We start from the raw sequence: 22,949 nt of genomic DNA on the forward strand, positions 1-22,949 counted from the left end.
CCTCGGGAGCAGCGGCCAGGGCCGTGGGGGCGGGGCCTGCGTGTCGGGGGCGGGGTCGCGGGCGGGGCCTGCCCCCGCCCCGCCCCTTCGACGTCGGTGCCGAGCTCGCGCTGGGAGGGGAGGAGCGCGGAGCCCACGCGCCGCCCGACCCCGGCGGAAAGTTTTCTCTGGCGGAGTTTTGGCGGCGGCGGCGGCGGCGGCCGGAGCGGCCATGGACGCGCTCAAGTCCGCCGGGAGGGCGCTGATCCGGAGCCCCAGCCTCGCCAAGCAGAGCTGGGGGGGCGGCGGCCGGCACCGGAGTGAGTGTGCGCGCGTCCGCTGGGGGGGCCGGGCGGGGGTCAGGCCGCGGGGATCGGCCTCCCTGGCGCCGGTGGGAGAGGCGGGGCTTGACCCGCGTCCTGCGGGGCTCGGGGTCGCCCGGGGTCAAGCCGTGCCTCCCGCCTGGTGCCGGCTCAGAGCCGCTGGGCAGGAGGGACAGAAGCAGTGGGAAAGGGCTGGCAGGTCCGGAGGGGGGACCTGCGCGACCCCCGGCACCTCCCCACCCCGCCGCCCTGGACAGCTAGGGGAGGCCGGAGCTCCGCGTGCGTGCCCCGGGGAGGGGAGTGTGCCCCAGCCGCCACGCTAGCGGCCAGCCGGAGCCCATCTTGCCCCCTCCACCTGTCCAACCTCGGAGGTGATCTTTTGACTCCCAGGCGCCTAGAAACTGTCCCAGGTACGAGCCTGGTTTCGCAGGTACCTACTTGAAGTTGGGTCGAGGTCAGCCTCGGGGCTCGGGAGGTACCACACACCCGGCCCTAGACCCCTGCGTCCCCTCCTGTAGCCGAGCCCAGGTGTGGAGGCTGGCGTCCTGGCTGTTTTTGAAACCTGTTTTCTCTTACACCTTCCCCCTCGGGCTTCCAAGGTCCCAGGGCGCCCAGGGGAGTAACTTACTCTACACCACCTCTCCCCAGGGCGCCTGGGAGGGGCCTCATCCGGCCTCCTCTCCCCGTCTCGAGTTACTCTAAGGGAAGCCGTCACCTGGCACCTTCTCCTGAGGCCTGAGAAACCCAACCTAAGTCCCTGCTTTTTCGTGAGGACAAACCGGGTGGCTTGTCTGGAGTCACAGAGGCCTTCCTGGTAGATGGAGCCAAAGCCAGGACCTCCTACACACTCCCACCCCGCTGCCAACCACCTGGACGCTGGCCTCTCCCCCACCAGGAAACCACTGACAGTGCAGCCACCCCCACCCGCTTGCCTTTGCGTTCCTGGGCTCAGCCAGGGGAGTCGCAGTTCCCTCAGCCCAGGAGTGCCAGCGTGTCTGGGCCTAGAGAACCCTCCCTGCCCCTCCTCTTGAACTCTGCTGTTCCAGCTGCCGCGGCCTCCTAAACTGAGACTGGCATTGGGAAGGTGGGCTGTGCTTGTGGGTCGGGGTGGGGTCAGAGACCCCTTAGGGCCAGGCACACACCATCTCCCACACTTATGAATCCCAAAATAGCCCCTTTAAATATTTGTGGGATTTGACCAGGACTTCTGAGAATGATGAACTGTTCCAGTGGGGAAACCCTGCCATTTTCTCCTGGGATGAGGGCGGGAGGGGATGCAGGTCAAGGGAAGGAACCTTAGAAGCCCCCCTGAATCTGGGGAACTGGAAATCTTGGTTGGTAGAAAACAGTTTCTCCTGCCTGCTCTGATATTGGACAAGTCACTTGTCCTTTCTGATCCTCAGTTTCTTCATCTGTAAAATGGGGGTAAAAATTCTAACCTGGTAGGGTTGTTGAGAAAGTTACTGTTAATCATGCTTCCTTCTGGCACCTAATTGGTAGTTTACTTCTCTCCCACTCCCCTTCTGTCGCCTGTTATATGTGCATTCCACATGACTGATAGTGTGGTTGAACAAGTTTTTGTGGGGTCTCAGAGCCTGTCTATACCTGCAGAAGGAAGAGGAGAACCCCTCTTTCCTACTGTCCCCCAGTAAGCCCAGAATGCTGTCCTGAAGCTTTCTGGACCCAGAATGATCTGGGTCAAATTACCATCTGTCCCTCATTATTAAGTCTCAGTTCCTCATATGTAAATTATAAATAATGGTAGTAATACTCTCCTAAGATTTTGTTTTTGTTGGGGTTAAATGAAATCATGTTTTGCCTGACATAGAGAAAGAGTTTGATAAATGGTAACTACTGCTTTTGTCATTTAATGGTTTACACAGTGTTTTCATTTCCATTATTTCATTTGCTCCTGTGAGATGAGAGCAAGGATTCTTATCAGATCCATTTTAGAGATAAAGGAACCGAGGCTGATGGAAGTGGAGTCACCGACCCTGACCCAGAGTTTCCTACACAGCTTCCGAGAGGCTGTGCACCAAATCCCCAGCCCAGATGTTAACATTGTGCCTCATGGACTCTGGCCATGGGAGGAGCAGGTGCAGGCCCATCCCATGTTGGGCTGGTTACCCCTGAGGACAGTAGTGGACACAAGATAGAGAGGGAAACTGTGAGGTGTGTCTGGGGTGGGATGTGGGGGCAGCCGGACCTGTGGTGGTTCCCAGCTAGGCCTTGGGCTCAGACCTTGAGGGCTAGGTTGTTTTGGGGCCAAATTGAAACAGGTGGAGTTAGGGGTACACTTGACATCTGCTATCAGCTGTGACCTGCTCCTCACATCACACCTCAGGGTCCTCACCTGGGATTAGCATGATCATTAACAAAAATTTTTTTAATTGATTTGTAGAGAGAGAGGAGGGGAGTGGGAGAAACATCAATTTGTTATTCCACTTATTTATGCATTCCTTGACTGATTCTTGTATGTGTCCTGACCAGGGATCAAACCCCCAACCTTGGTGTATGGGGACAACATTCTAACCAGCTGAGCTACCCAGCCAGGGCCAAGTATGATCATTGTTTTATTTGTGGAGAAACTGAAGCTCAGAGAAGGGAGGCAGGTTGCCCAAGGTCACACTGCAAAGCCAGCACCCCAGGCTTCTTTGCACTGAACCTCATGGCCCATTGTCTCCCAGTTAATCCTGACTTCGAAGGGGATTCTCTCCCTCTCCCACATGTGATTTTTCCTCCCATCTCTTCGGGAACCATAAAAGTTTTATCTCAGTCTCTGGCCGGGGATTTTCCTTTCTTCCAGCTGTCGGAAGAGTGACTCACCCTGGTTCCTTAGCACCCTTTTTTCCAAGAGGGTCCCTCTGACCCTCAGGCTCCTTCTGGGTTGTGCCAGCCTATCAGAGAACTCAGTGAGAACAGCTAATGAAATATGAGGCACAGGTTCAGTAAAGCTAGTTCATGGTGGAAGAGGGGGCAGAGGATCTGTTCATGCTTATTTTTAATATTTACGATAAAAGATATAAACACTCAGGCCATAATATTTATTGAGCACTGACTATGTGTCATACACTGATAGAGGTGTTGGGGAGTCTGGTGAATGAGTTGGTCTCCCTTCTGATAGTGTTTACTGTCTGGTGGAGAAGGTAGGTTGACCAGGGTGCAAATGGGTAGTATGTTGTGGGTAGTGGTGAAGCTATGAAGACAGGTAAAGTGGAGTGAAGAAATGATGGGGTAGCTTCTTTACATAGGGTGGTATTTTCATTTGGGTTCTTCTAGAAGCAGATGCTGAGACAAAGATCTGAGTACAAACCCTGACCAGTAGCCAAGGTTGTGGGTTCGATCCTGGGTCAGGGCACATATAAGAATCAACCAATGAATGCATAAATAAGTGGAACAACAAATTGATGTTTCTCTTTCTCTCCTTTCCTCTCTCTCAAATCAATCAATAAATAAAAATTTAAAAAAATAGATGTGAGTACAGGTCATTTATTTGGTCCCAGGAAATAGTATTAGGAGAAGTAAACAGGGAAGGGAGTCCAAAAAGTGAACACTGAATCACTTACCACTGTGGGCGACTGGAGCGCCATCCTGTGGGGAGCTTTGGGAGGAGGTGTAGATAGTGCTCTGCAGTTACTCTACTCTGTTTGAGGGGCAGTTCCATCAGTGGTGGGTGCAGGGCTTCTAGGGATAGGAACTCTAATGCTCCCAGTCTGCATGGGCACCTCTAGCAGCCAAAGAGAGCTGCAGGCAGAGAGTGATATGTCAGGTGGCGTTTGTGGAAATGGTACCCACCAAGGGGATAAAGGAGGGGCACTGATAGTGTCAGTGCTGGAAGTCAGGGAAGGCCTCTCGGAGAAGGTGACTTTGGAACACATGTATGAATACAGGGAGGGAGGAATCTGGGAACAGCATTCCAGCCAGAGGGACAGCAGGTACAAGGAACATTTAACTGGAGGCTGGGATCCTGCTTCTCACAGGTCTGGCAGCAGAGGGATATGTGGCTTGAAGGAGCCAGGTCATCTGCTGCCTACTGAGGGTGAGCCGGACACCCCTCTCAGGCAGTCCTGCAGGGCAGCACGCCCGCCCCCTCCTGGGGGAGCCTGAGTCTGACTCCTGCCTTGCATAGGAAAGGGCACGGTGGGCGGCGAGTGGGTAAAGAGCGTGGGCTGTGGGATTCGAGACCCAGCGCTGTCAGTTATGAACCATGGCCAGACTCCTCTGAGCTTCCTGACCTGAGACGGGAATCCTAATATCTCCTTGACTCTTCTTATCAAATACTGCAAATGGCCGTGTATACATTAAAGCTCTTTGCCCTTGACCCTTGGAAATAACAATAGCTCACACTTCAGCCGCACTTGGTATGTACCAGGCATGGTTCTAAGCCTACCTCGTGTGAATTCGTTTCATCCTCACAAGAGCCCCATGGGGTGGGTAGTGGTATTATCCCCATCTAGAGGAAACAGGAGCAGGGAGGTGGAGGGACTATGAACCCCACAGCCCATCTCCAGACCCCATTGTTTTAACCTTGGCAGCGTATTTTCTCAGTGTAAGTAGGTACTTAGGAAATGGTAGCTGCCGCTATTATAGTTTTTAAATTTTCTCTTGATAACATTAACAACTTTTAAAAATACTGATTTTAGAGAGAGAAACATTGACTTGTTGGTCCACTTCTTTATGCATTCATTGATTCATTCTTATATGTGCGGGTTTGACCAGGGATCAAACCCGCAACCTTGGTGTATCGGGGTGACGCTCTAACCAGCTGAGCTACCCAGCCAGGGCATGATCTTAACAACTTCTGAAATTTGCCTAGCACTTTTCACATCCTGAACTTTTTTCTGATGAGGCTCCTGAGGGGCTGAACCCATTTGTTAGATAAGGAAACCATGGCCTAGAGGAGCAGCACACTTCAGGTCACAGCAGAGCTTGATACCCCTTCTGAGATGTCACTTTGAGGGTTCTGAGGCCATCTCCCCTCCAGGCGGGGGAGACTGGAGGCTAGGGCCCCAGTCAGAGCTTCCCCCCAGGCAATGGGTTTAGCTGCAGCTCTGATGTTCCAGATACCAGCCAGGTCAGGTCACCTGGGGCTGCAGAAAGGGCATAGGGGCACCTGTGTAGGGGCACCTCTGACTCCTGGGCAGGGGGTCTTAATGAGGATAGAGCACATGTTTGCAGCCCCAAGTTAGACTGGGCATATGGTCTATCCCCAGCTAACTCTGATAGGTCATCTGTAAAATTGCAACGTTAAAATAGCTAGTCATTACCCACCACAGGACCAAAAATAACCCAGACCAGAACAAGGGTGTGGACTCAAGCCTGTATTTTGTCTGGGGCCCTCTGGGAGCTCTTCCTGAAGCCCAGGCTCCTCCAGCCTATGTGAGGTGGCTGAGCAGTGAACAGGAGCGTGGTATTTGAATTCTGCCTCTGTGTATATGGAGAGCTTCTAGGTGCTGGTGTCTTGAAGAGGGCATGGGGCATGAGAGACCATACACCTCATTAAAGAGAGGAGTCGTGCCCAGAACTGTAGAAGCGGAGGCTGGCTTCCCTAGAGGGGGAGGAGGATCTGCTGGTCCTAGGAGGGCCGTGGGGGATGGAAGGTGGGCAAGGGAGAAGTAGGACAGGCAGAACAGCACCGTTGGGCAGGAATGCACCTCCATACCAGTTTCTGGGGGAGGCAAGAATGGAAGTCCTTCAAGAGGAAGACACATGGTAGGCAGCTGCTTGACTGGTAAGAAAAGGAAGTCCACACTCAGGAGGCAGGAGCAACCCGCTGACAGGAGGGATGAGGCCACTAGGAGGCATAGCTGTCGGCCGGGCCTTCTGCTGAGCATGTTACGTTTTATTATCTCATCAAAAGGTCAGAACAGCCCTGTAAGCTGGGGACTTGTTTCCCCCACTTTATAGATGAGAAAACTGAGGCTCAAGGAAGGTAATTAATTCACTTAAGTTAGTGTCAGAACTGGGATTCTAGGATTAAGGCCCTTGCTCTTAACCACTAGGCCATAGTGACTCAGAGAAGGCTTCCTGGAGGAGGCTGGGTGTAAGGGATTTTGATCAGGGCAGGGGAAGAGCATTTATGGTAGAGGAAACCACCTGAGCAAAGGCACAGAGATGGGAAAGTAAATGTTACACCATGAGGAAGAAACTTCATGGTTAAAGCTTCTGTTGAGTGTGTGTGTATAGGATATTGTGGGAGAGGAGATGGGGGACCTGTAGCTCCCCAACAGTCATTGTAGGACTTGCTTGTAGTGGATTGGGAGCTGGGGTTCCCTTTACTTGTGTGAGCTTGCACAAGTCCGATTCTTCTCTGGGCTTCAGTTTCATCACCTGTAAAGGGAGGGGTTTGAGCTGAAGGTCTCCAAGGCTGATGAGCAGCAACCCACCTACTGGGGTGTCTTCCAGGAGGCCGTAGACTAGGGGCAGGGGCAGGCCAGGGAAGGAGGAATGCAGAAAAATGTCAAGCATTTCAGAGGTCAGGGAGGGCTAGGGAATGTTTTCACAGCAAAGAGGTCGTCTGTGACCTTGGCAAGCTTTGGTCCTTTGGAATGGAGGGAGCGGAAGTGGCTTTGGAGACAGACCAGGAAAGGGCTGAGCCGGAGGAAATGGGAGAGTGGGGACATGAAAATGGTGGTTGGGGGGGGGGGGGGGGGGGGGATGTTTGCCATAGGGCAGTGATGGATAGTGAGATGAACAAGGCCACCCTGATCAATTGGTGTTGCCTGCCTGGAGCCTTGTGTTGAGAAACTGTCCAAAGCCCGTAAATCAGAGGGGATAGAGAGCTGCAAGTGATTAGCAATGTCTGCCAGGAGATAGGCATGGTAGTACCTACTTTGCCAGCCCTGCTTAGGTGGACTTCTGGTTGAAAGTGGTGGTCTGGCCCTGGCCGGTGTGGCTCAGCTGGTGGGAGCATTGCCCCATATGCCAAAAGGTCTCAGGTTCGATTCCCAGTTGGGGGCCCATGCCCAGCTTTCAGGTTCAATCCCCACCCTAGTTGGGACACATGAGGAAGGTAACTGATCAGTGTTTCTCTCTTACATTGATGTTTCTCTCTCTCCTTCTCTCTAAAAAAAAATAATAAAAATTTTTAAAAATCAACGAAAATGTCCTCCAGTGAAGATTTAAAAAATAAAATAAAGACAGTGGCAGTCCTGTTATCTACTAACAGAGGGTAAGCCTCGGGAATTATGGACTTCGGGAGGAAATAACTGTGGCTCTAGGAACTTCTCTCTGACCTTTTGCTAATGTTAAGGTAGTTTGCCTCATGGGCAGATAGTCTTGCCTAATGGATAGGTTTTGGGCTTTCGAGTTGAATAGACAGCTAATTGGACATATTACTGGTCCTTTGAATCTCAGTTTCCTCCTCTGTGAAATGGGAATAAAAAATGCCTGCTTGCTAGGTAGCCTTGAGTATTTGAGGTAATGCTAGGAGCTCTTGCTTTGTGATTATTGTCTTCTGTTACTTGATAGCTCTGTTTGGTCTCTTTCTTTACCCATCGAATGGGGCCTTTGTCTGATGACTGCCTCTCTGAGCCTCAGTTTCCTAATCTCTGATGTGGGGATAATATCCACCTTACAGGAGATAAGATTGTGATGGAGATTCAGTGAGAAAATGATACGGTTTGCCCTCAGCAACTGTTAGCACTGAAGTTGAGTTTGGGGTTTGGACTTGAATGTATGGGTTCGAATCTTGGCTCTTGTACTTGCTGGCCCTTTGGACTTGGTTATATGATTTTGCCTCCCTGGGTTTCAGTGTCTTTGTAAATAAATCGGTATGATAAAGTATTTACCTTCTAAGTTCTCATGAGGATTAATGAGAGTATTTGATGTAAAGCTTACCAGAGTACTTGGTACATACTGGAAAATGTTAGTTTAGCCCTTTATTAACTATAATGGTAGATGGCAGGACCCCATGGCCTCAGCCCCTTGTTGGGTCTCCCTGGGAAAAGGGACTGCGAGAGCTGTTGCTGGGGTGGGCCTGCCCAGCAGGGTCTGAGCGCCTGTCCTCCTGCCCAGAGCTGCCTGAGAACTGGACAGACACTCGGGAGACGCTGCTCGAGGGGATGCTCTTCAGCCTCAAGTACCTGGGCATGACGCTGGTGGAGCAACCCAAGGGCGAGGAGATGTCAGCGGCCGCAGTCAAGAGGATCGTGGCCACGGTGAGCCCCAGCTGGCGGAGCCAGGAGTCAGGGACAGCTTCCTTCTGGGGTGCTGCTTGTCTCCTGATTATTACCCCAATTGAATGTGTCTGACCTGTCTCTGCCCTTGAGTTCCCTTGCATCAGGGACTCTGGTAAAGAGTAGCAGTTGGGCTTGTGGGGTGAGGGTCAGTGTCCTCCTCTCTAGCAGTTGTGGCCATGTCCTCTCCCAGCCTCTTCTCGCCCAACTCAGGCCCCTTGCCTAATGGTTGGTAACTTAATGCTAGGAAGGGATGGGGGAGGTTACTGTCACCCAGCCACTTGCTCTGTGGCCTGAGGGGCAGGTTAGCATACCAGAGACCAGATTATTCCCTCTTCAGCTCTGAGTAAACTTGGGCCCTATAAATCCACCTCCCTAGGTGGTTTCAGACCCCTCAGCTCAGGCCCTATAGCCAGGGTCAGTGGGTGGAGCAGAGAGTCTCCAGGAGTCATCCTGCTGGGTTGTGATGACCCAGTCAGCACTCAGAGTGTGAGCTCCCTCGTAGCTGTGTGTCCTTGGGCAAGTCCCTTAACCTCTCTGGGTCCATTTTCTCCTGGGAAGAGGCACTGCTGCCTGTGATAACTCAAGGATCAGTGCTTGGCAGAAGAAGGTGTTAGCTAAATTGTCTTCTAAATCATGTCTTCCAGTCACCTAAGCTGAGGCCTCACTTGGGTCTGGAGTTTGGGGCCTGGAGGAGCTAGGTGTAGCCACAAGGGTGGGTCCTTTCTTTGACTCAAGTCTGCCCCAAGGCCAAAGCCAGCGGGAAGAAGCTGCAGAAGGTGACTCTCAAGGTGTCGCCCCGGGGGATTATCCTGACCGATGGTATCACCAACCAACTCATTGAGAACGTGTCCATTTACAGGTAAGCTCAGCATTGCTCACATTCATTTTGCCAGTTGGGGCAGTGGGTAGAATGCCTTGTCTGAAGCCTGGCTCTATCACTCCCTTTCTGAATGACCTTGGAGCCTCAGTTTCCTCATCTGTAAGTTGAAGTGGAAATAGATCCTGCCTCAGTGCTGTTCTGAAGCGCAGAGTGCACAGCACCTGGCTCACAATGGGTGCTTGGTTAAATGACAGTTGCTGCTGTCATGCTCACTAGTTGCAGCAGGCCGCTGAGGCCTGATCAGGAGTGGGAACCACATCTCCCCTTGCTCTCCCCACCCCAAGCATGCTGCTAAGTCAGGCTTGGAGCAGAGAGCTGCAGAGTCCCAGTTCTTTCCTTCCACTGTGAATGCAGCAGCTCTGCTCTGGACATCTGGCCAGGTATCCAGGGAAGCCACTGAATTAAATGAGGTGATATCTGAAGGCAGAGTCTGAGGCCAGAGTGTAGATGGTATGAGGTGGGAGGAGTGCCCTGCTTATGAGGAGGCAGAGCCCAGCCCTTGGAGCCACATGCTTTCCCTGTCCTCTCTCAGCTGGTCAGTTGTAAGATTTCAGAGCTGAGAGGGACAGCAGAGATTCATATTACAAATGGAGAGTCTGAGGTCCAGAGAGGCCTCAGGTCCACCAAGGTCTCACAGTGAGTTAGTAGGGACCAGGACACCAAGACCTGAGTTCTGTCCAGCAGGCCCTGGTCTGTCAGGCATCCCTCTACCATATTGCGTTGTCTCTAAGCAGGTGGCTTAGTTGTCTGGAGCACAGGCCAGTACTGGGGTGGTGGTAGTTTTGTAGTTTCTGGCTCAGATTTTTCACCTTCTTGATTCTCTCTGCCTCCTTTAACCAGGTTGCGAGGTGTCAGACCCAGCCCTGCCCTCAAGGAACTTCTAGTCTAGGAGGGAATGGAGGGAAGGAAATAGGAGATGGAGTATAAGTATTTCCCAAGAGGGCAGAAAAGGAAGGGCCTGCCCGGGGAAACCTGGGAAGGCCTCCCAGGGGAGGTGGCAGGAGGCTGGATCCTCTGGATGGAGAAGAGGTAGCTGGGGACCTGGTACCCCATTCCTCTGCCCACCTGGGGGTCTTAAGTGGTACTAATCCCTATGTCAATGCCTGTGATTGAAGCTGGGGCCACACCGGGCAAGGGAGTCAGCCCATTCTGGGCTGCCAGTTCCTCTGCTGGTTGAGATTCCCAGGCTGACTGGAGCCAGCAGGGAGGAGTCAGACAAGGGAGGCGAGTGTTCCAAGAGGAGGGAGCCCCTGGGCCCATACTTCCTCATCCTACCCCCAGCCCTTCCACTTCATCCAAGCTCCAGGAGAATCTGCTAGCAGTCTCAGAACCCTGGGAGGGACAGTCCTGGAACCCCTCTGACCTCTGGCCAGCAGCATGACCGGAGGGCAGGTAGGGGAGGGGGAGGCCAGGTAAAGGGCCTCGGTGGGTGGGCAGTGTCCCGCTTCCCCTTCTAGCTGGTCAACACAAACTCTTGAGAGGTAGCATGGCAGTGGTTACAGCCTCTGGAATCAGATTAGATCGGTGTCAGCTCTGCCACTAGCTTGGTTGTCTGAGGCGCTAGCTTCAGTTTTTTCATCTGAAAAATAGGAATAATACTAGAACCCATCTCAGAGGGCAGCTCTGAGTTAAATGAGGTGATGTCTGAACGTTGCCTGGTATACAGTAAGGGCTCAACTATTTCAACTTTAGGGGTGACTCAGTAGAGGGGGGAAGTTCCCTGTCTCCCGTCTTTTCTCCACTCCTTCCTGCCTAGCCTGGGTCCCCCCTTGCCCCCGTGGATGGCCCAGGATGCCAGGCCCAGAGGCCAAGGCTGTCTCTCTGGAGCCTCGCACTGGTGGAGTGGGAGAGCAGGCTGCCTGGAACTCGGGAGATGCCCTAGCTGGTTGTTGTCAGGCCCCCATGCTGGGGTCTGGTGACATTTCCTACTTGCCTTTCAGGATCTCCTACTGCACAGCAGACAAGATGCATGGCAAAGTATTTGCCTACATCGCCCAGAGCCAGCACAACGAGAATCTTGAGTGCCATGCCTTCCTCTGCACCAAGCGGAAAATGGTCAGTGGGGAGAGGCTGGAGCTCCAGCAGGCTCTGCTTGCGTTGGAAGCCTGTCCTTGGGGCCCTGTCTGGTGGGGAGGCAAGACCAGGGTGGCACATCATTTAAAGTATGAAATCTCTGGGAACCCCAAGTGGGTGGTGAGAACTGAGGGCTCCAAGACACCTGTCAGAGTGGGCTGTGAGCATTGACAAGCCCCTATCCCTAGTGAGTGCCCTGGACACCTTCCAGTCTATAACACGATTTGTTGGATTGGAGATTTTGGGGGGTCTCCTGTTAATAATGTGATCTGGAGGTGCAGGGCCTTGTCTGGGACTAGTCCTTGGAGATTGGTGATCAGAGGGGCCCAGGGTGAAAAGCAAAAGCGAGAACCTTAGGAAGGCTCAGCTTCCTGTGGCAGAGCAGGGAGGAAAATGGCCACTTTTTGGGTATGTACTGTGTGCTTGTTTCAGTGGTCACCTCTAAGCTATCTTTTTATTTAATACAACAGCACTGTGAGGTGGGAGCAGTTACTGTCTTCATTGTTTTTATTTTTATTTTTAATGAGAAAACAGACTTATAGAGGTAAGCTGTCTTGTTGAAGATGACACAACTAGCCAGGCAGAGTGAAACCCATGTTTTTCCCCCCTCCTTGCATGACTGTCAGGAGCCAGGGACTCCTGGCCCCATTTCTAGGTCACCCCCTGGCCACATCTATCTGTAACCAGTGGGAATCTCTGTGGTCTCTAGGCATTTGTCTTGAACTTTGGGGCAGGCAGCCTGAGTGAGTCAACCATTGGTGTTGGAAGCCCCCTTCCTTTCCTTGGCCCCTGAAGTCTGAGCATTTGCCCTGGAAAGAGGTTCCACACATTTATTGATTTAGTTTTGGCCTCTGTTAACCTCTGTGTTCAGAGCACAGAGCCCCAGTCCCCATGCCCTGTGGTCATGGGAGTCAAGGAGAAAAGTGGTGGAGTGGGAAAACAGGCTCTCGGAACTCAGAGGAGATGCCCTGTGGGTTATCCCTTTCCTCTGTCATCAAGAACACGTCAAGGACATCACAGTCTTTAAATGGACCCCCATACTTACTGGTATACCCATCAGGCATGCTTTAGATACAATATAAGTTTTCTATTGCTGCTATAAGAACTTACCACAAAGTTAGTGTTTAAAAACAACACAGATTTATTCTTGTATAGTTCTGGAGGTCAGATGTCTGAAGTGGGTTGGCAGGGTGGTTTTCCTCCTGAAGGTTCTAGGGGATATACATTTTCTTGCTGTTTATAGTTTTAGAGACCACCTGCATTCCTTGGTTTATGGCCCCCTTCAGCCTCAGAGTCAGCATTGTGGCATCTGCCAATCTCCCTCTCTGCTTCCTTCATCAATAACTATTTCTGGCTTGGACTCTCCTGCCTCCCTCTCATAAGGCCCCTTGTGATTGGGCCTACTGGGTAATCCGGGATAATCCCTCATCTCAAAATCCTTAATCACATCAGCAAAGTCCCTTTTGCCATGTGAGGTAAGGTTCACAGGTTCCAGAGATTAGGATGTGGGCATCTTTGGGATCACAATTCAGCGTCCCACAGGTTTCTTGGAAGGACCACTACAGGAGAAGACGTGAGGGGTGTGATCCTGGCTGATGTACTTGCTGTGTAACCGTGGATAAGACCCTGCCCTTCTCTGGGCTGCTTGCTCCAACAGAATGAGGAGGTCACCTCAGTGACCTCCAGGATTGTTCTGTAACGCCCCAGTTTCTTTTGTGCACCATTTTTTCGGTAGACTCAGTGTCACCGGCCACTCAGCCTGTGCCTCGTGATACCCTAGGTCCCTGAGCTGTGGTGGATTCTTCCATGACACTAGACTCCTGGCTTTGTTTCTTATGAGTCCATACAGACTTAAAAATGCAGGCTCATGTCCCCATTGTCTCTCTCTTCTTCCCCACTGACCAGAGCAGGTGCTGGGCAGGGCACCTGGCCATGGCCATTGCTGCAGAGCGGCGGATTGGGGAGGGGGCTCCCAAGATGTAGAAGCTTCCTCTGGGAAGGCGCGGTTGGGAGGTAAAAGAAAGCCTGTGCTGGCCCAGCTGCGAAGGGAGGCCGGGCCCAGGTCCTCCGCGTCCAGAGGACTTTAGACAGACCGATTGAGATCAGCCTGCCCCAGGCCAAGAGGTCAGTTACTGAGGAAAACAGCTTGGTCACTGCTTCGTGCTGACAGCAGATCCCCGATTGGGCAGAGGGAAGGGCTCCTGCTGGACACTTAGGTCCAGACGCATGCTCTCTTGGCGGGTTTTCATCTGTGTCGGATGATTGGTCGGATCATGGTTTGTGCTTCTCTACCCTCTCCCACCTGCCTCCCCCCTTCAGGGAGCCCTGGGGAAGCTCATCGATGAGCTAGCCCAGCCCAAGGGGGTGTAAATTGACCATGTGATGCAAGGATGGTGTTCTTGTGTTCCCCAAGTCCTCAGCTAAGCCCAAGCTGGTGGTGTGTTGATGGCTTGGTGGCCTGGCCATGGTGAAAATCCCGGGATTCTTGGGGCTTAGTGGACGTTTCTGGGGAGGAGGCAGCAGGTGGCCCCACAGATGCTTGCTGCTGTCTGTCCTGGGCTAAGCTCTGTGTCGGGCACTGGGGACCCAGGGAGTCAGCCATGGAGAAATGAACAAGGCGGTGGGTGGGAGAAGAGGCTGGATTCAGTAACTGGGATAAAGGGGTCTTGGTTCTAGTGGGAGGATATTAAGTCTCACTGGAAGTCAGCAAGACTTCCCAGAGAAGGAGATGTTTTGAATTGGGCTCTGAAGGATGAGTAATAGGTAGGAGTTTGCCAGGCCAAGAGAAAGGGGTGGGCATGGTGAGAAGGTGAGTGCCCTCCAGCACAGGAGTTAGCAAGCGCAAAGACACAGGTGCAGAATTCAGTGGAGTGAGTGGTAGTTTAGGACTCATGTCACTGGAGCCTGGGAGGGTGGTGAGGTCGAGTCATCTCGAAGGGGAGCCTTAAATTTGGATGCTGGCATAATCCTCACTCCTTTTGGCCTGGGGCCCATAGTCTCTACATCCCCACCCTCTCTTGCCTGGATGCCTGAATAAGTGAGATGCCTATGACCCATCCGGGGTCGGGGGCAAGGGATTCCTTTCTGCATTGCCCACCAGTTCCGCTCAACCCAGGCAGTACAACCACCAGGCCTCCCTTCCCCAGTGGCCCCTGTTGGGCACAGCCAGGGTAAGTTTCTCTGCAAAGAAACGTTTCCATCTGCCCAACTGGGACTCCTCAGGAAGCACTTCAGCCTCTGGGCTCTGAGGTGAAGATGCAGCTGTACGGGCAGTGAGCAAAATGATGCTCTTAATCCTGCCCCAGGCAGGGTGGGGCAGAGCTGTCCTCCCTCACATAGCCATTGGCATTTCTCAGGTAATCCTTTCGTGTAGAGTTATGTTTCTGGGGCAGCAGGGCTATCAGGGACATGTGGCTCAACTTGGTCTGAGTACTGGGCTAGAATCTGGCATCCCAGGGTCCTGGCCCAGCTCTGCAGCCCTAAGCTAGACCTTGTCCCTTTGAGGACCTAACAGCCTGGTGACAGGAACATGAAAAACTGGGCGAGGTAGAACCTGGTCAGGGTAATAAGATACACAGGCCAGAGACACTCAGAGGGATAGACATCTGTCCTGTGGAATCCAGGAAGACTCCCTCCCCCTCCCCCCACTCATCTCCCCCCTACCCGAGGGCAGGCTGGGGCAGCCCTTTCTTCTGACGCTGCCCAAATTCCTGCAGCCACCCCAGGAAGCAGGGCCCAACCCCCTCCCAGTCCTTGCTCAGCCTGGGCTTGCAGCCACCTGTACACCTCCGAATCTTGGGTTATATTTGGTTTAACTTACAGCTTGGGACTTCAGGGCAAAAGGGCAGGCGTGTATGCAAATGAACAAGCAGATTTATGCAAAAACGCTATCAGGCTTGTGCTCACAGATTTCCTGGAGGCAAAAATAATGGTGTTTTCATCTCCCTGCTGCACTGAGTGACCATCCCTTGCTTGGGTGTGTAGTGATTGGACTCGGGCTTGTAATTAGTCCATATTTTTAGTTCATGGGCAATTCTCAATGGTAACTGGGTCTATTAAACTTGATTCAGATGTGACAGCTTAAATTGTAAACAGCTGTGAAGAGTTTCATACTTAATTACCATATTTAAGTTTTGCCATAAAGTGCCCATACTGCCATCAAAAATGTAAATGACGGAGACATTCAAATGAGATTTTATACTTCGTGAAGTTTAATTGGCATGGATCAGTCAGCTTGTTTAGGGATTTTAAATAAAAAAAAAAAAAACCTAAAGGCAGTAGCCACGGATTCATTTCTCAGTTAAATTGAGTTGTCTGGCGGAGAAGAAGGGAGTGGGGCAGAGGCTGGTTAAGCCTGAACTTGTACACTTGAAAGGGTACGGGCCTTTCTTCCCTAGGCCCAGGCTTTCCGAAGGAAGCTAGGTGTCGCCTCCAGCTATAGCTATGAGCTCTGGGACTTGCACTCCCAGAAGCTGACTGAGTAACCCTGAACTAGAATCAGAGAGAGGAAGGGGTTGAATTGAATGTGGGAGTGCGAAGCCTCAGGATGCCTGCCTCTTGGGACAATGCGCTTCAGCCAGCTTGTTGCACCTCTGGAGGGTGGTGATTCTTGCCTTTAGGGAGCACCCAGATGGGATGACACAGGCATGTGAGCTTGTGACATGAGAAAGGGGGTGACATTTGAGTTGGGTTTGAAGAGTAGATGGGAGTTGCCCAAGGGTGAAGGCCCAGGGTGTGGCCCCTCCTTCCAGGTGGGTTATGGCACTGAATGGCTTTGGTTCCCTGCCATGGGCACTCATTGACATCTTGCTCCTGCCAGGAAATGTATAAGCTTCCTACTGCCTTTCTGGGACACAGTTATAAGCCCTCTGACTCTGTATAGTACTAACCAGTGTGACCTTTGCTGCTGTAGCTCATTCAGACAGTGGTCAGACCCTTTCCACCTCTGGCTTTTCTGTTTTTTGATTCCAAGGGTTAAGTAAGTATGTGAGGTCCTCTAGTAATTAGGGAGGACTTCTCAGAGGAAGTAAGCCTTACACTTAATTGAATTTAGGGAAGCCCAAAGGGAAGGGGAAAAGGTGGAGGTGAACAGCCATTGCCGAGGCGGGAGGGCTGGAATGAGGGTGGGAACCTTGGCTGGGCTACAGGTGGTGAAGATGCCACCCCCCCCAACCGGTGGAGAGGGTGTGGCCTCATTATAACCTGGCTGCTTTGTGACCTGGGAGGGGCCAGGACTCTGCCTCCATCCATCAGGCATTCCAGAGCCTTGGAATGGAGCCAGGGTGGGTCTGGCCAGGACCCCCAGCCTCCAGTTCAGACTTGCTGTTACATGCTTAATATGCACCCCTCCCCTGACCCCACTTCCTGTTTTTCAGGCGCAGGCTGTCACCCTCACAGTAGCCCAGGCCTTCAAAGTTGCCTTTGAGTTTTGGCAGGTGTCCAAGGAAGGTGAGCCTTGTTCACAGACATTGGGGTGGGGGTAGAGGGAGTGTTGAAGAAGGCTGGCAGAATGGGGTGGGGAGGGGTTGGTAAAGGCCTGGGCTGACTCCCACCTTCATTACCTACCTGATGTATGACCTTGGACGGTCCCTTTACCTCTCTGAGTCTCAGTGTCCCTATCTGAGGAAATGGAAACAGCTGTCTCTCCCCCCAAAGTGCTTGTGGAGATTAACTGACATCTGCATTTCTTTCCTCCCTGTTGGAGACCTACCCCTGTCCCCTGAGGTTGGCCATAGCTTACTCCCTGCCCAGCAATTCCCCGGATGGAGTGCTGGGGTCGGAGTGCTAGGGTCAGAGGCGCTAAAGCGCTGTGCCTTGGTCCCACAGAGAAGGAGAAGAGGGAGAAAGCCAGCCAAGAGGGAGGGGATGGCCTGGGCGGGGGCCGCGGCGACAGCACCCCCTCGTTGAAGAACCGTGAGTCTTGGGCAGGGGGAGGGGGTGGAATCAGCTGCATGACATGGGGTCTGCCCTTTACCCAGAGGGCCCCACTCCCTCCTGGGCTGGAGCAAACTCTTGGTTTTTTTATTTTTGTTTTGTTGTTAAATAAATAATACATGGTCGTTATAAATTAGAAAATGGAGATAAAGGGGAAAAGTTACTCATTATGACGCATGTTCTTCCACATAGGTTCCTATGCAAAAATATGAACATATGTATATACCTCCCTGTATATACTTTACATCCTGTGTGGGATCTCCTAAAAACTTAACACCTGTTGTGAATATAAAAGTTCCAGCCTAAACCATTAGTTGGGGAGAAGTTCTCACATTGGGGGCAGCTGTTCAGCCGCTTTGGGAGGTACCAAAGTAGGGCTCTGGGTGGTCTCAGTGATAGACATGGGAAAGGCCATGCCGAAGGAGGGAGTCCGGACCAGGACAGCCCAGAAGGCTCCTCTCCCACTGACACATCTGACCGGACCCCTCACAGTGGTCGCCACTGGGAACCTGCTGGACTTGGAAGAGATGGCCAAGGCCCCGTTGTCCACGGTCAGCGCTAATACCACTAACGTCGACGAGTCACTGAGGCCTCAAGCCTTGAATAACAGCAGCGTTGTCTGGGTGAGTGTTCATGTGGCCTGCTGACCCCACAGGGATCCAGTGAGCCTCAGCCTGTTCCTGGGGTGAGGCCTAAGGGTGGTCCAGGGCCTGGCACCCATGACTTACAGGCATCTAGAAGGGTCAGACCCAGCCCAGCAGCACCCAGACCCAGGGTAGGGGATAAACAATATCCCCTTTGAACCCAGGGCTACGTCCTCAATAGGCTTGGCTCCCAGCACAGCTGTCTCCTCACAATGCCCAGCCTCTTGGCCTGAGCACCCAGAGCTCAACCCACCACAGGACGAGCTAAAGGCTCCCTTGTTCTCTGTGTGGGCAGTTGGCTCCTGACACCCCTCCTCGCTTAGCCACTGAATGAGGAGTCTGAGACTTGGGCAGTCAGCAGTTGGTCCCTGACACGCTCTGTGACTTAGGGCAGACCCCTGACCTCTGTGTCCCAGCTTTTTCATCCCTTCAGTGAGGGCGATGACCTCTGCCTGCAGCATCTCCCAGAGGAACCTGATTTTTAAAATTAAAAGTAGTTTTCATTGGGAAATAATTTTAGAATTATAAAATGTTACAAAACAATGCAAAGAATTCCTGTTTACCCTTCATCCAGACTTCCCAAACCTTAGCATCTTATGTAACCACATTACAGTGATCAAAGTCATTAACACTGATACGACACGATTATATAATCTTAGGCTTTATTCACATTTCACCACTTGTCCCCACGGTGTCCTTTTTCTGGACCAAGGTCCATTGCAGAATCGCACATTACTTGTCATAGCTCTTTAATTTTAAATAATCTGGCACATTGAGGGACATGAAAAACTGTGAAATCCCGCTGCCAGTTGGGGGCCGCCCAGCGTCCACTGAGCAGGCGCGCTGAGCCTGTTCTCCGCTGTCTGGAACCACCCTTGGCCCCTGCCCATGCTCAGGGAGACTGCGGAGGCCTCGCCCATTGTTTTCCCACTGAGGCAGCTCTCCCTGGAGCTTGGAATTTGGGCTGGGCTTTTGGAAGCAGATGAAAGCAAAAAAACCTTCCCCGCCCTCCTCCTCTCAGAATTGAAAGCCTTAGCAGTCATTCAGCTCAACCCCCTAATTTGACAGGAGGAAAAGCAGAGTCTCAAAGAGGAGTAGTGTCTTGCCTAAGGGGTCACTCAAGTAGTGACAGAGCTGGGAATGGAACCCACCCAGGCGCTCTTTCTCCTGTTCCACATCCCAGGTTTGGGTCCCTGGGCTGAGGTGCTGCTGGTGGTAGCCAGGTGGGAGACCTGCTTATGCCTGTTCCTTCAGGTGCTCACCAGACTCCTATGCTTGTGCTGGAGTCCCTATAGCTTACCCAGGGCTGGGACAAGTCCCAGCTATGAGCATGGGCCTCCCGACCTAGGGCTCATATCTCCCACTTTGTTTTCCCCAAGGAGCTGGATGATGACCTGGATGAAGCATTTTCAAGGTAACATTACTGGGCTCCTTTTGCTGGGGAAGGAGGCCTGGCATTTGTCGGCTGGTCTCTGGGGCCCTTTGCCATGTCTGAGAGCATGAATTCTGACCTCCAGAACAAAAATCTCAACTTGAATGCCTCCAGGGATGGGGACCTCACTGTCTGGGGTTGGCCAGGTCTGCTAGAAAGCTCTTGCTATTAAGTCAGAAACTATTCCTAGTGGCTGCTTTACCGTAGTTGGAGCTGAACTAAACACACTGCTATTGCTCAGGCAGACTTCCTCTTCCTGCACCTGGTGTAACCTTCAAAAAGTGGCTTTTTTGCAGCCTTTGTTCCCTCCAGAGGTTTTACATTTATGGAAAGGGGCAGGGAGAAGGCAGTGCTCACTCAAGCCCACAGAGCATTCCATAGAGGAGGAATGTCAGGCACAGCAAGGAGATACTTTCCTTTAGCCTGGGGTGGTGGCATTTCTCCTTCCCGGGGGCCATCCCTTTAGCCATGGCTACCGTTGGCTTGGGAAAGGGCCACCGAGAAGGCTGAGGAGAGGCCCGGCAGCTCAGGGTTCCCAGTTGGCTTCCCTTTCTCCCTGGGGACACCCAGCAGCCCCCTACATTCCTCTCCCTCCTCCTCAAGCCCTTCCTGCCCGAGCCTGGGGAGCCCCTGGCCCCGGAGGCGGGGACCAGCATGTGTGGCTCCTTCCTGGAGGCAAAGACATTCGTTTACTGTTTTCCCTGCTTTGCTGGCTGGCTGTCCGCCTCATTTGAAGAAAATCTTCCATTTGCTTTTTCCAGACTACCCAAGTATCATGTTCCTTTTATTAAGAACTTCAAAAATCAGCAAAGCATTAAATAGGAAGTAATAATCCATAATCCCACAGCCCAGGCTTTTGGGCTTAATCCTATACAGATGCATTGTTTTGCATTGATCAGCTCGTCATATTTACATTTGGGGGTCCTGATTTTCACTTATCACTGACAAATCGGGAGCATTTCTCCAGGCTGTTGAAAACGCCTTAGGCACACACACATCTTTCATCCACTGCCTGCATTCCTTTAAGGACATGGGCCGTAATTTACTTAACTCTCCCCTGTTCGCTCCTTAGGTTGTCCCCCTTGTTAAATTCATTTTTGGATGGCACTGTGTTGAACATAGTTACAGCCAACAGTTTCGTGGTTGTACTGTCTCCCTCCCACGTGTGCCCCTCTCGCTGCCCTCGCCGGTGCCGCCCTTGCCCCTTTCTTGGGCATTTCCCGATGGAGCCGTGAACGGTGTGGGTGCCCCCGCCTCTCTATGGCGAGAATGCCACTGCCTGCCCCACAGTTTTCTGAGCCGTTTGACCGTCAAGGGTAGGCTGTCTGCTTAGAGACTCTACCTCTCCTGACATCTGAGACTTTCTTTTTTGGCCCCTGTGTCCTGGCATTTTCCCACCCGTGCCCTCTCACTTCTGACCCTGGTGCTGATTGGGCTGGACTGGCTCCTCATGCCCCCGCCAGCCCCTTGCCTGGGCCCTCGGCTCATACAGCTCTGCCTTCCAGGCTCGCCCAATCTCGGACGAACCCTCAGTTCCTGGACACTGGACTGACAGCACAGGACATCCATGACGCCCAGTGCCTCTCGCCCGTCGACTGGGACAAGCCTGACAGCAGCAGCACTGAGCAGGACGATCTCTTCAGCTTCTGAGCGCCCAGGGCTGCCGGGGCATGTGACCAAAGTCTCCTGCGGTTGGGGTGGGGCAGCCCCAGGACCCCCAGCCACCCTCTTCTGGTGCACAGCACTGTCAGCCTACAGATCACAGCTGCAGCCAGTCGAGCAAAGGAAAGGAACCTTTTTTTTAATCCCGCTGTCTAAGAACTGAAAGGTGCCTTGAATATTTATTCAGTGACTTCTGGTTCAACTCGGAAGCTGGTTCTATGTCAGGCACAAGCGCAGTGTTAAAACCAGCTTCCTGCCTTCTCTTGAGCAAGCTCTGCTCTGCTGTGGGTGTCCGGACAGTGACCAAAGCATTTCTTGTCCCTTTTCTCTAAGGACCCAGATTTCCCTGGAGGCAGCCCTGCTCCTCACTGAAGGCAGTAGGAGCATTCATTTCTGTCACCTTCTGAGCACAGGAGGGCACTGCAGCCTCATAGAGGACTGCATCCTTCTGCTTGTCTGCCGCAGGGGCCCCAGCAGGCCTGGGTTTGAGCCCCTGGACCTGGGGATTCTCAGAGACAGAGGGGCGGCCCCTGACCAAAGATGACACACAGCTGGCACTTTAAAGCACACACAACAGGTGTGGCTCCCAGGGTGCACGACGGTGTTGCAGTGCAAAGAGCTTTCTTGCTGCCCTTCCACGAGAAGGGGCCCAAAGTCCCCGAGGATGGTCCGTCAGTGCTCTGACCCAGTGTGACCAGCTGCCCATGGACTCCCAGAGTCTGCTGCATGGCTGCCCTCCAGTGGCATCCCCCGCCACTTTTCCCCATATGGATGAGCTGTGCTCACTCCTCCCTTTTATCTGTGTCTGAGTGTCCCTGAGCCCCACCTCCCGTACTTCCTGGATTTGAGGAAGAATATTTTGTTGCCCTTTTATAGATGAGAAAACTGAGGCCACCAGCGTGAAAGGGGTAGAGTCTAGAGTAGAATGCAGACCTGATGCCAAAGCTGCCTTCTCACCTATGCCTCACACAGTTCACACATCCTTTTTTCTAGCTTTGTTGTCCTCCCAGAAACCAAAAACCCCAGCTATTTCATGACCAAAATGTGTTTTGTAACAAACCATCTGGTGCCTTTCCACACAGAACTGGCAGGGGCCTCCGTGCCCTGCTCGCTGCCTCATTGCTGTTGATTTCCGGGAAAATGGAATTGTTTGACGTCTGTTAATTCAGGCGGTTAAACAAAACCAAACTCTAAGCATCCTGACACTCTTGACCTCCCGGGTCAGGACACACCAGCAGCAGCCTGTTTTCAGGGTCTTCCTTCCTGCCTCCGTCTTAGTCTCCACAGGGCTCCCCACATCCTGAAACCCAGCCAAGCTGCCAGCACTTCACCATCGTGAGGTGCCTCCTGGGTCTTGCTTTGCTAATCTTAAGTAAGACACTGCTGATAGTCAGAGCAGGTTTCCCCAGCCCAGGAAAACACCATTTCTTAGAATCTACTTGTCTAAGCACTTATACCAAAACACAAAGACAGAAGTGCCTGGGTGAGGGGCGGGGTAGGGTTTGTAGGGCCTTTATCAAAATACAACTTCCTTTCTCTGCTCAGCCCCTACACCCCTGCTGCTCTCCCCTGACCTTGGTATCAGCCCCTGTTTTTGTCATGAGGCAGCGTGGGTTGGGCCTGACAAGCTGTCCTTGGCACTGGGGTCCAGGAGCCCTGAGAAGGGCCGGGCTGTGTTTGTATATGTTGGACTGCGGCCTTCACCGTGGTCTCTGGGCACCTGCGGTTGGTGTGCTCCCCGTGTGCCTACAGATAAGTCTTGTGCTTTTCTCCGTGTTGTTGTAAAGGAATTTCTAATGAGGAAAGGACAAGTAATAAATGCTCTCTTTTTGGAAACACAAA

The 22,949-nt window shown here is 52.6% G+C and overlaps 1 protein-coding gene across 1 annotated transcript; it reads left to right on the top strand.

The window, feature by feature from the left end:
* The first annotated feature begins 192 nt into the window (after window positions 1-192).
* Window positions 193-22,949, top strand: LDLRAP1 (low density lipoprotein receptor adaptor protein 1). The gene is made up of 9 exons (XM_087820226.1): window positions 193-299; window positions 8,319-8,461; window positions 9,229-9,341; window positions 11,303-11,417; window positions 16,811-16,883; window positions 17,262-17,348; window positions 17,862-17,992; window positions 19,393-19,427; window positions 20,951-22,949. The coding sequence occupies exons 1-9, from the start codon at window positions 212-214 to the stop codon at window positions 21,093-21,095; spliced, it is 930 nt and encodes a 309-aa protein (XP_087676352.1). The 5' UTR covers window positions 193-211; the 3' UTR covers window positions 21,096-22,949.

Source organism: Miniopterus natalensis, chromosome 9 (assembly GCF_054644295.1).
Source record: "Miniopterus natalensis isolate mMinNat1 chromosome 9, mMinNat1.hap1, whole genome shotgun sequence".
NCBI lineage: Eukaryota > Metazoa > Chordata > Mammalia > Chiroptera > Miniopteridae > Miniopterus > Miniopterus natalensis.

Excerpts from the sequence above, each read along its gene's own strand:
- LDLRAP1 (XM_087820226.1), top strand. The coding sequence starts at position 212 with ATGGACGCGCTCAAGTCCGCCGGGAGGGCGCTGATCCGGAGCCCCAGC. Across the intron at positions 8,462-9,228 it reads TCAAGAGGATCGTGGCCACG|GCCAAAGCCAGCGGGAAGAA; the intron begins GTGAGCCCCAGC and ends GTCTGCCCCAAG. Across the intron at positions 17,349-17,861 it reads CACCCCCTCGTTGAAGAACC|TGGTCGCCACTGGGAACCTG; the intron begins GTGAGTCTTGGG and ends GACCCCTCACAG.